The sequence below is a fragment of the Anopheles cruzii genome, chromosome 2 (genome assembly GCF_943734635.1).
Source record: "Anopheles cruzii chromosome 2, idAnoCruzAS_RS32_06, whole genome shotgun sequence".
Classification (NCBI taxonomy): Eukaryota; Metazoa; Arthropoda; class Insecta; order Diptera; family Culicidae; genus Anopheles; species Anopheles cruzii.
The window spans coordinates 17,337,198-17,353,903 of record NC_069144.1 but is presented as its reverse complement, the minus strand read 5'-3'; the positions used below and the strand labels follow the sequence as shown (position 1 = coordinate 17,353,903).

At 49.9% G+C, this 16,706-nt stretch overlaps 1 protein-coding gene across 1 annotated transcript in view; it reads right to left on the bottom strand.

The window, feature by feature from the left end:
* LOC128269103 (potassium voltage-gated channel subfamily KQT member 1-like) overlaps positions 1-15,330 on the bottom strand; it is a 28,994-nt gene extending 13,664 nt beyond the window's left edge. The window contains exons 1-2 of the mRNA XM_053006464.1: positions 14,171-15,330; positions 7,459-7,676 (exon numbers count right to left, since the gene is read on the bottom strand). Coding sequence (XP_052862424.1) covers positions 7,459-7,676; positions 14,171-15,330 — 1,378 coding nt within the window. The remainder of the gene's footprint in view (positions 1-7,458; positions 7,677-14,170) is intronic.
* Between the last annotated feature and the right edge of the window lie 1,376 nt (positions 15,331-16,706).

Genomic DNA, 16,706 nt, shown 5'->3' with positions numbered 1-16,706 from the left:
AAATTAATCGTCGGTCCCCTTGAAATGGGCGGGCACGAGAATGGACGGTGAATAAAGTGGGGCTGAAGTAGAGAGGGCTGCAGCACCGACGTTCACTGTTGACAGCGTCTCCCTCTCGCTCTCTCTGGCGATGGTGAGGAAAATGGCGCATCAAACGTCGCTAATCGCGGGTAATTATCGGGAAATCATCACTTTCAATTCGCTATCCCTGCCGGCGAAGCATCAGGGAAAAGTTTTCCCCCTGCCGAACGCACCCATGGGACGACAAGTCAGAACTTTATTCCCGGGCCGCGGCGATTAGACACCAGGCCGGTGGCAACGGCGATGGGCAGTGCCTTAAATTGTAGTCGTTAAATGGTGCCGCTTTCGTCACCGCCATCGGTTGGATTCTGCTGTGCTTTATGTGCCGACCGCCGTTGAGGCTACCGTTGGCCGAGTCGCGCTCCATTCGTTTTCATTAAACACATTTCCGTGACACGTACTTTGCATTCGCCGATGGCCGGTGAATTCGGGGACTCATTGTCGTATCGCCACCACAGCCCACAACAAAATGACTTCCAATGGCGTTGTGGTGACAGCATAATGGCCACCCGAAGGGCCACCGAAATAAAGGCTCATTATAAAATAGTAAAACACACCGCACGACAAACGGAAGCCACGGTCGGGGCGAAAACAATCCATAACTTTGGTCACCGGACTCCGCTCCTTTCTAATGTCGGCTTCAGCGGCAAATGGCCGAAAGTAGGGCACGGTGACTGCCTGTTTGCCCGGCCCGTCGCCCGTCAACCAGCACGCTCCGACAGCTTCGACAAAGCGAGCGGCTCAAAGGAACAAGGAAAACCTCAAAAGGAGACGCCCGGTAGCCCGACCACTACCCGTTAATCGTTTTGGGCCAGCTCGAATTAAACTACTTCCCGACCACAGCGTGGACCAATTAAAGCGTCAACTTCACGAAAACATGGACGAAAAAGAAGCTTGATTACTGACCCAATTTGGGCCCAAACGGCACGAGATAGAGAGACACCCTTCACCGACACCGGTGAAGAAGTTGCTTGAAGCCAATTATGCGACTTCAAACATGAGAAAAGGACGCGTGCCCCGACCTGGGGACGGGCCCCGTTTTTTTTATTCGCTACCAAATTAGCAAAAGGCACCGACAAAGATGTTGAGCCCCGCAAAACCGCAAAGAGACTGCTGCAGGACGGTGATGGTGATTGACAAATATTTACTCGTTAATTGTCTGCGGTCCGGGGCTCGGTTTTCGGGTTTTCAGGTCTTCGGGTTTCGGGTGAAAAGTGAATGTAGAATGGGCTCAAAATAGCACACCAACCTGTGTTAATTTACAAAATCGTTCCGTTCTTCTGTACATAACCGTGTCGGGCAAACATCATTACCGAAACCTAGACCCAAATGCGAATGGGAAGGTAGTCCTAAAAATACAACGCCACGGTAAGTGTGCCAAATGCTCTTGCAAATACGAGAATAATGTTCACTTATCGCGTCAAACCGCCAAACCAGGGCAAAGGGAGGTAAAGAAAAGGGCCAAAGATGATGACAATCAGAATAGCTAACATATGCGGTTCCCAAAAGAGTCATAAACAGAATTTTCTGAGGTTTCGCTTACCGACGGTCGAACATCTTTCCATCGGGCGAGGTTCCAAGAGGATTGCAATCTTTCGGCACAATATTGGTGGTACCCAGAAGCCTACCACTTCTGAGGCACCTTTCCACAATAGCAAATGCCCATAAAGGGTCTGTTTTGAAATAAAATACAGCAACCGTATTTGTAGGCGCTCTTTAAGTTTTACTTATTGATTAATTAAGGGGGGTTTTTGGGCTTTTATGGATACTCTTCTTAGAAACAGCCAACCAAAAAATTTATTTGCTTTTGCTTTAATAAATTATTTGCTGCCTAATTGCCACGTTCGCGCTCCTGATATCTTCATTTTTCATTCATTTATGTTTTATTAAGTAAGACTGGTACATCTTCATCTTTTTGGCGACTTACTTGTTTTTTGCCAAACTTTTCCGACAAGGATAGAGGTGTCAATATACTTTTGATCATTGTTGCAGTGTCCATCCCTCATTGGGACTAATTAGTAGCGAACAAGAAACTATATTTGGGGTAAATTAGAAGACCTCTTTTATCTCGTTTACATTCGCTAGCCAAAACGAACTTGACAGTGAGTGTTGCAATTCGGTCCGAATCAGCCCACTTAACTCACTTAAGTGGATGACTACCTGCCGTGACAGCCGCAGGTTGGCGATTAGGCTTAGGCTCTTGATCCTGCACCTCAATTCGGCGCACAAATTAGCTAAATTATTCCAAACATTATGCACGTGACAAACGCGGATGACAAACAAACGGGTCACCGGGCAAACATAAGCAACTCAACGGACGGGCGAACGGAAAACAGGTTCAAAACATCAGCCCGCGGTCGAAATTGCACCAATAACTCCGGGCCGGGTTCTTTTGATGACTGTGCACATTAATTTTCCGTTGTCCGCTCTCGAAACTAGTTCGGCTCCCGAAAACTAGTGCTTCCGTCGCTGGCTGCCGCATCATAACCGCTCCTTGCTCGACAATGGCACTACCGACCGGCCGTAATAACATTCAATAATGTTCGTGCTGATAAAACTTTGATGAAATTACGTGCCAGTGCTGATGGTGCAGCATTTTATGGGGCGTTATTTCGAAATAAACTGCACACAGATCGCTATCCGCGTGTGTGTGGTCACATCTGCACAGTGCCATTTCCGGTTCCCGGCCGGGCGCGTTCACGAAAAGTTGATTTGAGAATGATTGCAAAAGGGTAAGAAAGGGCATAGGGTAAAAATTGCTCTGCGGCCACTGGGTGCAATTACTGTCTGTGCACCATAGAGACCGGGCCACGTCCGGGGCCGGCGAAACTGATGATCACATTCCGTGAACAATTTATCATCTGCGCATGCGGCAAAGTCGTGTTAGTTACACTATTTATAACTCAAGAACGGCAGGACCGAACCGCCTTTTTATCCCGTCTGGCCGCGTTTCCGTGAAGTCACTATAAAACGTGGTATAACAAAAAGGCATTTGACACGGACTAACGGTGAGATCAATTAGCCTCCGCTATTTGGTCCCACGACAATTGATCCCAGTAACTATAGACAAAATTACGTTTAGCTGCCATTTTTATAACTCAGAAAATAGAATTTTAAATTTTGTCAGATTTTGTTCAGTAGTTTTCGAGCAAATCGAACCAAATTCGGCAGGTGGTAGTTTTTGGGAAAGAGAAAAAGTTCTGGTGAACGTTTGAAACCACTTCTCACTTTACGCATGTTTCCAACGGGAAGCGAGAAGGGAAGCCGATCGGATACGTCACCAGGAAATCCGATCCTCTGAAACGCTACACACAAGGATATGGAGGTCTCAAATTAAAGTAAAGTATTAAAATGAAGTAAGCTATACGTTGGTACAGATTTTCAAACCCTGCGCTTCGCTGCAAAAGTAAACGGTATGCGAGGCCACTAACGGATCGATGGCGAGCTTTGCTTTCAGCACAACCATAAACTAAGAAGCAGTAGCACAAAAGCTTTAACAACCATAAGAAAATCTTACCCATTAGGGAGCGTCCATTTGGCTAGCTTTGCCAGCGAGTACTTTTTCACTGCAAAGTTTCTGTGCCCCTTTGTGTGGAGAAAGGAAATATGTATGGCCGTGCCACACAACGGGAAGGTGGCTTTCGGGAAGTTTCACATCACCGTGGCACTCGCTTTGATTTTTTCCCTTCACACCAAGGCTGGGCCATTAAAGCACGACGCCTTTTTTGCGCGAAACGGAACAAGAGAAGCAAGAAATAACAACAACCAACGCTCGACCGGAACCGGTTTCAACAGATGTTCAAAGTTCGACGGAAAATCAAAGGAAAACTGCTCCGGCACGTGCACAAGTATGTGTGTGCTGTGGAAAAAGATTCCCAATGCTCTTGGACGGAACGGAACAAGAGAACGGGAACGAAGCTTTATGTCGAACAAGTTATGCTGCAAACTTCTCTCACCGTTGGGTTTGGATTAAACGCGTCTTAAGAAGTCTATCGTTTGCTCGGGATTTCACCTACATTTCGGTTGAAGTCCTTGCCCGTTTGGAGCTTTTGTTTTCTTCAGGCACTTGTTGAGGTTGCGTAGAGAACTGTATCATTGTTTGAGTTTTGTTTCGAGTTGGAATGAAGTCACTGGCGGCATTGCCATCCAAACGGTTGTTACTGTGTGGACGCCAGCGCAGCATAATGATGAATTCATAACCCAAAATCTCGGAAAGTAAATGGAATTGGTTTCCACAAACATGTTCATCTGAAATTCTGCGAAATAAATGCATCCCGGGGAGCACGGTGGCTCCTATCCGTCGGAGTTTTCGGAGCTCCGAGAGAGGATTCCCTCTCAGGGGCTGCAGGGCACTCTTAGGTTTGGCCCTCTGATTGGCCTTCTCGGCGAATGTCGGCGGAGGGCGTAGAGATAATTAATGTGCATTCCAAAGTTTGGCCGCAACTCGGGTACCCATCCCTAGGACAAGTAATAATTGTTTCCAGGAACTTTCGGTGGACACCATTTCCTCGCCCAACAAGTTTTAGTTTTGCCTTTGGACAACTTTTATTAATCGCTTTCCATGCAACCATGTATTCCCTGGTCAGGAACCAATGTTTTACCAATTTTTAATTGGCAACATAAAATTAGGTTGTAATTGGGTTGTCCCATGTTCGGTCGGGTTCGGGGTTCACTCAACCTCCCGGGTTATGCCGAGCTTTCGACGGTGCACCACCCCAGAACCACGAATGGTTGGACAGGAATTTTATTTAGTCATCAAAATTAATCATACCGTCAGTCGGGCTAATTCTGTTTCACCGAGCAAACCTGTCCGGCCCTGGGAAATGTACAACAACGGAACGGAATTAGTGGCACTTCCCACGAGCTGCTTGCGTTGACCTTCTCACAAGCATTAGGTCCAACGGTGGCCAGACACACCCGCAGGACAAGGTACCACAAAGTAGCTGGCACCTCCTGCCGGTTGCGGGTGTGTCGTAGTGACCGAAATTCATAATCCTTGGCGTGTCGATTATAATATTTGAACCGGACAGGACAGGGCTCCTGCGCTAGCGGAGGCAAGCTATTACCATTTGAATTCATTTTCCGGTGACCCGACCGGTCCGGTGGGTGGATCCGGACGCCGGAGTTGTGTGCTTCAATTAATTCTTCGCCAAAATCGCTCCATTTTTCGACGCTAGAAGACCACTATATTCCTTCTGCACAGAAGGATTCCGTTTTTTTCTGTGAGTGAAGAAAACGGCTCCCGATAGGGCATGCCGCAGTGCCGTGCCGCGGGCCCGACAAAGGGTACCTGAGATAGGAATTGGAGCCGCAAGGCCATCGCCGCCAGAAAGTGGAAAGAAATTGACGGCCAGCAACCACGCAACAATCGGCGCAGCTTTGGCGAAACACGGCTGTGGGGGGAGTGAGCTAAAATTTCGAAATGCTAATGAGAGAGGTAACCGACAGAGTGGTGTCCCGCCCAAGTGCAAGGACGAGACAATGGGAAGAAAATCGCAGCTCGCCGGGTGGGGAGTGCGTCTTTCTGGGGTCCATCGCGAGTTGTTTCACTTTTGGCACCGGACCGGAGTTCGCAACGAGTGCAGCGCGAAACATATGCTACGGTCACACCGACAGGTCCTTGCCGTGGTCGGCAAGAACATTCCAATGCTGCTGCTGCTGCTGGTCTCATGAATAATTCATACGCGCTGACCACCTGCCTAATAGTTTGGGCCCGCCACGCGGAACCCCCCATTGCCGAGAGACCTCGGGTGCCACTCGGAAGGTTCCAGGTTGACAAACTACACCCGAGAGAACACGAGAGAGAGCGAGAGAGGGGGCCGGTGAAAGTAGGACCACTAACGACTCTCGTTTGAAAGGCGGCAAATATTCGGCGAATGCGGTGAGTTGGCCCAAAAATGTGTTGGCCGTGGACAATAGTGGGCTCGGGCGTGGGCAAAGAAGCGGTTAAATGATGAGCCGAAAGCAAGTTGGTTGGCGCCATTATTTATGCACAGGCTGTGGGTCCTGGGGTGGTGTCCCCGCAAATGGCTGCTCATTTGTTGGCCACCGGCAGCGACCGCGACGGGCAAGAAAAATCGAGCGCACCGAACAGTACATTAGCACCGAAGCACCACCACCGGAGCCAGGAGCAGGAGCTGAAATTCACCTCAAGAACACCTCGATAAAGTGAAGGCATAAAAACATAGAAACGCCACGGGGGCACACGGAAGATCCGTGTGGAGCAAGACCGTGACCGGAATTGACGCAGAGCATAAACCCACCCGGAGCCCGGTCCCGGTGTTGAAAGGACTCAACGGCCCAACGGAAAAAGAAAAGGAACCCGCACCCGGAGCTGCATTAAACATGTCTTCCTCACCCGGCCCCGCCCGTTAGCCCGTTGATCGGGAGTCCTGCTTGCTCGGGGAAGGCTCCTGAACTCCTGCGAATGCACACTCGAGGCGACACACTCGTGGCGACTCCCTCTTGAGTGCCTCGGAAGTTAAATATGTACGAGTGTATGCATTTCGAATCGAAGTGTCGTGTTTTAATTTAGTTTTCTAATGAATTCGAAATTAGCTACCGCAAAGGTGACACACTCCGAGACACACACACACACACATACACACACGCAGAAGAGAGTGGGCGCCTCGGAGAAGGATCCTGCACCTTTGCTGTTGATTGGAAAATGGTTTCAAACTTCACACACATTTCTAGCACGTTTTTATGAACCTTCCTTCCTGTCGGGACATCGTATATCTTGGTGCCACGTTAAGGAAGTGTCACACTCCTAGTACCGAGTTAAAGTTATCGATTCAGAATAAATTGGTTCTTAGCTTAATGGAACTTTCTATGTGGGCGAACCTCTTGCAGCGTTAGTGCTTTTCCGAGAGGTTCGCTATTTACAATCGCATGAGCGCAAATAGCATTGAAGCAGTTTCGTTTGCAGTTCCGTGCATTTCCTTCAGTTCCGCTACTCAAACGAAGCATTGCCAAGAGTGCATAAGATTAAACTGAACATTACCTTCTTTTTTTGCGAATATAATTCTTTACAAAGTAAACCCAGAAAACAGTTCGACGTCAAACGAAGGCCGTGGGTCAATAGTTTCAGTCGGCAGTGTGCATGACTGGCAATGCCTGGTTTCTGCCCCGGTCCGAGTTGAATAGCAAGGTGTAGGGCACCAACCGTACGAACCAGGATTCCAACCCGTCCTAGCCTTCTAGTGCGAATGTTAAGCAGCAGCAGCATCGATTGCTGCTGTCCGCAAGGAGCTCAGCCAAAGACACCGAGGCCTTTGAGTGGCCTTTCCATTAAACAAATCGACAACCGGTTCACATTGCGCCATTCCGTTATTTCTGCCCGGTACACTGCGTTTGACTCCAGTCCACTCCACTTACCTATGATACAGATTGGCTTCCGGATGAAGCGTAGCCGGCCGCAGAAGCCCATGTACTTCGAGCGGCAGCCGGCCGACCAGAGCCGGACCAGGTACTCGACGCCGAAGAACACCACCAGGCAGATTTCCATCCAGAACAAGGTCTCGTTCGCGAACTTACTGTACTCGTCTATCGTCGACAGTACGCTAAATATCAGACACACCAGCACGAGCAGAAACCTAAGGGGAAACGAGCAGAAGAAAGAAGGCGCAGAATTAGTAACGAAAGTGGCAAAGAATTAACGACCGATTGTTTGACGTTTCGAAGACGACGTTCGAGTGGCAAGCCTTTTTTTTTTCTTTCGGGAGGATTATTTTATTTCCTACGACAATTGATTGAACGAAACTGTCTTGCTCGATACGACTGCAAAGAAAAAGGGGGCCGAGGGGTTTTAAAAGCGAGACGCGCAATTAGAGTCTGACTTTTTAACGGTTTTCGTTTTGCAATAAAAAGCGGCAAATGAATCACCGTTAAACCGATTCCGGTGCATTCCGGCGCACCGGGCGCTTTGGTTGCACTTTGCGAAATTGATGTTCCCGATGACGCGGGTGCGGAGCACGCGGACACTGCTGCCGATGCTTTATGATGGTCGGATGCTGCTTGCCATGAGATCTTGAGGTCATCATCTTTACGATCGTCTTCGAAATTAGCTTCACGGACGTACAGACGGACGGTCTCCATTTCGGTCGCAGATTGCACGTCGACGGTGCTCAGTCGGTGGGTCCGAATGTAGGTTTATGGGTTACACGAACAGACAGCAAAGCGACAGGACATCCACTGTGTTTTTTTTCATCCCCGAGTAACACAACCTAACCGGATCCGGAGCGAGTGCGACAGAGTCTGATCGGTTCTTTGTTCGCATCGCCAAACTTTGGCTCCATTTTTTATTCATACATTCGCCGGGCGCTCCTTTTTGTCGGTCGCACGACGCAACGCAAGCAAGCGAGCAAAAAACATACACCATAAACGTCGTGCCACCCCATAATCGTGCCATCCGGTTTGATGGAAAATGTATCACACGTCGGAAAATGGAATTTAGAACAGCGAACACGTACGCCACGGACGGCCACGCTTGTTGACGCCAAAAACAATCTCCCGGGATAATCCGGTTGAGTCCGGGGGCACATACGCGGGCGCCCGCGTGTATGTGTCGGTTGCCAACTGCAGGTCCGCCCGACCCGGGCTCCGTTTGCCGTCGTTTTCCGGGAAGTTAATATCGCGAGCCGGCGCGCCACGGGAAAACTTCGTGCTATCTTCTCGCTGCGGGTTTGAATATTTAACCCACAAAATATGCCACAATTTCGAATGGTAACCAGTGAAAGAGAAGAAAAAAAAAACTCAGTTTATGCTCCGACGGCAACCACCAACCAACACCTGGCCGGCCGACTAACTCGCTGCTGAATGGTGCTGGTGCTTATCCCACGCTCGTCTACGCTGTCGGATAAGCTGTCCACAGCTTATCCGTTCGGCGGGGTTTGGAAGGGGGCTCGTGACCGCCGGCGGCGCACGTTCCAGGAAGTGCACAATCGGCCGAGGTGAGTTGTGCAATCGACCCACCACCGCGAGCCACCGTTTCGGGTGAATTGTCTCGTCCGAAAGGATCACGACTGCTGACGGGGCGCCGCCGGTGACGCTGACGGTGACGGTGATGAGCGGCAGCAGCGGCCGTGCCCCGAGCGCTTCGAGTGCTGCTGACAGAAGCTGTCACCGAATGTCGCTGACGAACTTCTCCGGCCAAAAGCGCCAAACTCGGCCACCCGGGGCTCCGCGGTGCGAGCGGATGGGAAATGTTCCGAAGCTCTGAAGCTTGACTCCAAATAATGGTCACGAATTTTATACTTCATTAGTTTTATCGACAGCTTCAGAGGTAGCCAGCACCGCGTGTGACCATGACCATTTTCGTCAACAACTCGAAATGGGTTTGGTCCCCTAAATCCCATCCATTCATTAAACGCTGCACATTCGGATGACGCCAGACCGGTCTGGCGGTTGGGCTAATAATAGTCAAACGCAAAAGTGACACGAAAATTAAGCCTCATTCACGCACACACACGCACACCGAGCGGGGGCCGGAATGGATCGATAAAACCATTAACCCATTCCGACTTCTGGTGGGCCGTGTGATTGAAAACCCATTTGTTACCGAAATGTGAATATGTGATGCACGGTACCATGCGAATGACATTTCAATCTGTTGGCGCTATTTTCCATTTCGTTCCGTTTTTCCGGTACTCGACCGTTGAGCCGTTGGTCTCAATTGATTTTATGTTTTTGCTTCGCACGTTCAGGGCTGCACTTTCGAGTGGCGCGAAATGCGAGTTGCACCTCTTCGATGCGTGGCCGGCGGACGGTAATGCCAATGTATATTAAGCTCTTATCGATTCGCGCGAAATCGGTTCACAGGGCACGGTTGTAACGTGATCCATCATCCGCCGACGCGAAGCCGAAAAGAAAGTACACATTAATTTTAGATTAATGTAATGGAACGGTGCTTCGATTTCCAGCGCGCGCGCTGTCGGAAGTTCCGGCAGCAGCTGCAGGGGATGCTGCCACGTCTGGCTCGGGAAGGATCGCTTCCGTTTGGTGCACACACAAAATCAATCGACTGCCGTCCGATGGGTGCGACTGCACAGTGAGTCGACCGTGCTGTCGGATGGACATAAACATGGGGCCGGTTGGCATTAAACCGGTTTCAAGTGATAATACAGCACACTTAATGAATGGTCATACGAAGACAGGCTACGTTTGAACCGTTTAGTGCAAAGAAAACCACTGCAACGTACAGAAATGTTACCAAGGGCTAGGCGCCTCCATCCGTTCGATACTTGATTTGGTTTGATTTTTCTCGACACAAGAGCCTCCAATGTGCGGAATTGTTTATTTAACGCCATCGAGGTGCTTCAAGAAAATTGCCTAGATGCGTCAATACATGAAATACCGAGCATAGCACCGAGACAAATGAACTGGCTCATTGCCGTTGAATCGTTGGATCCATTCCAAAAACTAATACTCCTTAACCTGGAGTCGAGTGCGTCACGAGCTGCAGTACTGATAATTCTGATTTGTGCAAAGTAGTGTCAACACGTCCAGTGTGCGTTCCGGCCGTTGTGAGGCGGACGTCTAGAAGTACTGCGAACACTGCAAGCCACGAAGGGTTACAGCTTCTCGGGCAACGAAACCCCGTTCGGCCGGAAAAAGGCATCAGTCCCACCGGGGAAGCATCCTCGAAAATCCTTATCTAAAGCTAGACGTTGAACGAAGCGAGCACCTCGAACGGGGCATGATGTGCATCTCGACCCATTCAAGGAGCTTTCGATCGATCGGATGGGTTTTTGGGAGGGACGAGGCCGAGATCATCGCACCATTTTGGCGAGCAGATTATGGAAAGGATTGATGAAAGGATTTAGATTCGTCTTCTCTCCGCGTCCGCCCGTTGCGGCGGATCCACTTCCAAAAAGGGCTCCAGTTTCCACCTCGGTCGTATCCTGACGTTGGCCTGGCTCAAATAATAACGTAAGCTTCACAGGCGGTCCGATCGATTTTGGGTACCCCGTCGACGTCAACACCGAAAACTGGCGGCTTCAAGCAAAAATATATGGCTTCTTCGGTGTCTGCCTGCCTGCCGGAGGAAAATTAAATACCTGAAATTGCTTTCCCGCCGTAACCGAACCGACGAGGAATTCCATTCCATCTCCCACTCTCTCTCTCACTCTCTCGCTGGCTGGGAACAGTATTTTTGGTGTAAAATTTATGAAATTCCGCGCAGTTCTACTGAAACGCACCCGAAATGAATTGGAATTGATTTTTGCAAACATCACCCGAAAGGACAAAATTCGAATTCGCCGCTGGCAACGAGAAATACCGTGCCAATTATTTGAAGAATGTAACGCAGGCACAAATGGACGGCACAATGGCACGGAGTTTTCCGCCGAGGGCCTACACCTTTAATGGACTTGGGCTTACGGAGTTCGGTGCTACAGGTCGATCGCCATATTTCGCCGAAATCGTCATTCATCAACGATGCGAGACAAATCCTCTTAAAAGGATGCTATATTTAGCGTACTTCGCCAATTTTAACTGCCCGGCTAATGTACTGCGAACGAAGGATTTTAGCAATTTCATTTCTTAGAAACAGTGGCCCTCAATATGAGTGCAGATCTGAGGCCTGTGCAGCAATCACTGAATTAGCTTGAACACCCGGTGCCAGGTTGTTCCAAAAAAAAACGCGGCTCCCGGGCGCCATTGGGTTGTCAAACCCAGAAAAGCATAACTTTAAGCCCTAGATTAGAGTCAATTTTCTGTTCAAGACATTCACTTGGGCTACCTCGAACCCAAACTCGACACCAACGCCAAGTCGCGTCTGCTGCGCGGCAAGTTTCTTGGCCGCCAAGACACACCCCGAGGATTTAACTTGGATTTGGAGGTTCGTGGTCGACGTGGTCGACACCGACAGACCGAGAGGGGCGTGTGCGTGCGTGAAAAGTTTTTCGCCAAAGGGCGGCTCAACAAGTTGCTGCAACAAACTTTGCTGGAGGCAACGCACCAGCGCAAGTCGGCGGTGCCTGATATGGCCCGGGCCCCCCATTTGTGGACACCGAAAGCTTTGAGCCAATTGTGTGCTTTTTCATGGCCAACATTTGCGGGTTTGCTTAGTGAAGCCACTTTTGTTGAGATAACAGTTGTAGAAACTTCAAAGCCGTTCTCAAGATTAAATGCCACCCCTAGTGCTTTGTGTTGTTGAAAATAATTATTTTTTGTTTTTCATGGTTTAGCAGAACTTCTAGTTACCTTCTTTTCGGAACTTGGTCTTAGAACAGAGTAGTGCTGAAAACCACATAAAGCACCGTTTCTGGTACTTCATTACGCATTCCTAGGAGACTACACAGCAGTGAGAACCCTCGAATGGGCATATAACAACCTGTCGCTTGAGCACCCTCCTGGTGCATCCATGTGGGTTTCAACCTGAACTTGGCATAACAAATACGCAGCAGCATAAGACCCGCAGGGTCATGGTTTATGCTTATGGTATAAAGTTTGCCCCATCACCAACCTGCAGCACCGAATCCGGGACAGTGTGGATCGTGAGAAAAGACGTATCGCCGTACGATGAGAAGTTGCCTTTGAAGCACATCGTGAATGATGTTTTTGGAATGGTTCTCTGCGCCGCGAGACTGCGTTTGCTGCGGGATACCTTCATTTTATGCGCTACAAACAAACACACACCCACAGAAGTCGGGCAGATACGAATGCAATTAAAAATACATTCGTTCCGTTGCCGTGAAATGCTTTACCCGGGCCATGCTGAGCTGCCAGGAGCTGCCATTAATTAATGCCACGCCAGAGCGCGTGTGTTTGCGATAGGACGCATGACCTCTACGAGACCGGGCATTTTCCAAGAACCCTCCGAGAGTCGCCAAGATGGCGTCTTACGCGGGTTGTGATTGGAAAGCAGATTACTGGGGCCCGGGGATCTGACTAGAACACCTTGCTGGCAACCGGCTCGTGTTCTACGTGTTATTGTCACATTATAGAGAAGGGAGCGCTTGCTGTGCCGCCGTCGTTGGTCGTTTATCTTCCTTCCCTGCCGGTGGTCTCAGTGGCATTATTTGCACTGATTTTACTCTCTCCGGGCCTCGGGTAGAAAGTTTGCGCGAAGTACACAAAATTATGTCGTTACGTGGTTTATTAATTAAACAGACAAGCTATCTGCCACCGTTCGAAGTTGGCGAACCCCAGGGATGAACTTGCGACGGTACCCTGGCGGGTACTGCTTAAGCCTTGTCGGATGTTGCGAGCTCCGACACTTCGGGCTCGGCTCGGCTGGTAAGTGTTTGACAGGCAATCAATAATGCTGCCCACGTTCGCCAGCCTACTCAGCCTGCCGTGCTCGTTTCGATGAGATTTATGAGGATCATTAGAGAGAAGGAGGGAAAGAAAGAAAGAGAGAGAGAGAGCGAATGGAATTTCCGTTTCGTTTCATCAAAACCTGTCACGAAGCCTGCTTATCCTGGGCCTCTATCTCGGAATGAAAGTTTTTAACGAGTCGTTCATGATCTGAGCAGTGCGATTGGGAGCATTTGTCTACCTTTGGGACATAGTAACGCCACCGAGTGGGCCTCAGAGTAAAGTGCCTTAAAAGATTTGATAAATGGATTAAATTCCAAGCCGACGGCTACCGAAAAGTAGATTTAAGAGATTATTTTCTGTTCCGTTTTCCGAAACTGTTTACACGAGGAATCATTAGGAGAATGGTCCGAATGGTGTTTTGGAAAACTTATTGAACATAGCCCTTTTTGAATAATGTGTGTTTATACGAGTTTAGGTTTAGGTTTTGTAAGTTGGATATTTGTTAACGTTATACTTGGGTTTCTTTTCAATCTTTGGTATTTTCTTTAGTTTAGATACTTTTTTTTAATATATAATACTAAACAATAGTGTCCTTGGAGCGGCTATTAATTTGTAATATTTGTTCCTTTTTGACATTTCTTGATTCTGTGCTTATGTTTTCTTAGTTCTGTTTCTGCTGAGAGCATTCCTGGAGGATGCTTGCAAATCACTGGTTGGTACGATTCTCGCTTTCGCACTTCATCATTTGCCTTGCAAAGAGAGACTCCCCCGCCCCACCCCACCGATGACCACCTACCACCTACCGCCTGGCCCCGGGGCTACTTACACAGAAAAGTGGTACACAAAACACAGCCAACCGACGGGATGCTCGAGGAACACGTAGAACCGCTCCTGGACCGTTTTGCCACGCCGATGGTGGAACACGTACTTGGCCTTGAACGCCTGGTCGATGGGGAGGGCGATCGGGTAGTAGGGGTTCGGGACGCCCAGGTTCTTACCGCCAGTGCCGTTGCCATTTCCGGTGGCCGTTCCGCCACCGGCACCAGCACCGATTGCTCCTCCGGGACGGAGCGGATCCCCGACCGGCGTTCCCAGCCCGTTGACTTCATCGACGTCCAGGTCGACATCATCGTCGAGGTCCCCCTGCACGGACCCCACACCGTCCAGAATGTCGGTGGACCGAGACCGGGAGCGGCTCCGGTTCTTCCGCCTGACCGGCGTCGGCACCCGCCGATGGTGCGGCTCGAAGGTCCGCGCCGGTTTGCCCGGCCGGAAGCGCCTCAGAAACTTAAGGGCCCGGGGCGAAGAGGAACCTCCACCGCTTCCGCCTCCGGGTTGAAGGGGTTGCAGCGATCGGTACGAGTCGTTCGCGTTCAGTTCCGTCGTCTCGATCGCCGACTCGATGTCGTCCACCAGATCGTCCTCCGATCCTTGGAGCGCCCGGTAGCTAATCATGCCGCCGGACGATCCGCCCGCCCCGCAGGCACCACCTCCGGGGCTGGGCGTTTGGGTGGACGACCCACCGCCCAACCCGAGCCCATTGCTGCCGGCGCTGGGGCTGGCAGAAATGTTGCGACTGTTGCTGTTGCTGGCCGCCGCCGGCAGCAGGTTCGTCGTCTCCTTCACCGGTGACTTGAGCACGCTCAGCACCAGATCGTCACAGGCCGACGCCCCGGGGCCACCCAGTCCGCCCTGGTCGGCCTCCAACGTGAACGATCCCAGACCGCGGGCGATCATCAGCGAGCCACTTCCGGCCGTGCCGCCGCCGCTGCCACTTATGTACTGCTGGATGTTACCGTAGGAGTAGTGGCGCTGCTGGTGGCGAGCTCCACCGGCGAATGCTGGTTGCTGCTGCTGTTGGGCCTTCGCTTCCTGCTGCTGCAGCCGTAGATTGCGTGACTGGCGGTAGAGATGCTCCTGCTCGCCTCTGTTCATCGTTATCGTGGTGGTGGTGGTGGCGCTAGCGCTCAGCACGACCGACAACATTTGGCAGTATCACGTCCTGGGCCGGGCGGGACATCCGGGTGTCCTACCGGCGGCGGGCGACGGCGGGCGTTCCTGGCTGGTGCTCGGCAACGTGGCTTCGCCCCTCCGGTCGCTGCCCTGTCGCAAGTCGCAGATCCAAGCTCCTGAACACTATCACTTCCGGTTGCTGGCCTCTTCGTTGGAGGGCCACCTTCTCTGTTGTTCCTGCTGCTACTGCTGCTGCGGGGTCCTGTTTCACTACACGGGCCACGCGGAACGGTAGGACCACCGTCAACATTTTATGACCACGCTTCGATTGGCTTGACCACCGTTTCACGCACACACCGGGCCAGGAGGGCTCATTTCACGCACACCCGTTACGCGCGTTACTCAACGTTACGCAGCGTCCGCCCCTCACTACCTACTGCCGTCGTTGTGTTTTTCTGCTATTCTACTTTCACTTCCGGCCGTCGGTTTGATTACTATTTGCACTTCCGCTATTAATTTGTGGTCACTCGCTTCTTGCTGTGTTGTGTCCTTAAGCTACAGGCTTCGGATCTGTGAGGGAAATAATTATTGTGGTAAATTGTGTTACTATCGACTGCGCTGGTCGTTAAGGATTACGGGGCCACCGGGCGAACACAGATTAGGTTTTACCGCGCACACGCACACACACGCACACACGGACAGGAGTGTTTCCGTTTTTCCGACTCCGATGTTTGCTTCGACCGCGATCTGCGCCAAAATGTGCATTAATGGAACGTACCATTCGAGGGAATTCGATTACGAGAATTGGGATGTGTCGCTCCGAATTGTGGCACAATTTCTTCAGACAATTGTTTCACAATGCCATGTTTTCACAATTGAACAATTGACGAGAAATAACCGTTCAGAAATTTTACTTTATTTATCACTGTACTCGGCATAGAACAATTAAATTAACTCAATTGATATTGATATAAATTTAATTTTTTTGTTAAATAAATTAAGTAAAAGTAAGTAAAAACACGAAACATTGCTGCTGGTTAATTGCAAGCAAACTGACTGACTAAAACTTTCAAATTTGGCTTCGTTACGCCTACCAGTTTGGACATTTGAGTGGCAAATTTGACAGTTGAGTTGCCCGTAACTAACAAATTGTTTCTGAAGGACCTCTAGAAGAGTAAAAGCGATAGAAGTTGATAAGATAGGGGATCTTTTCAATCTCCATTGTCTTTATACAACCTCCGAGATTATTTTATAATATTAACATGGGTTGAGTTCCAGCAGAACTAATACGAAACAAATTATATTTCATATTTTAATAAAAGGCTATTATTTCATGACTGACTCCAATCGTATCACGTATTACTATCGTCGCTACTAACAACGTATCTAGCGAGTTTGCATAAATTCAG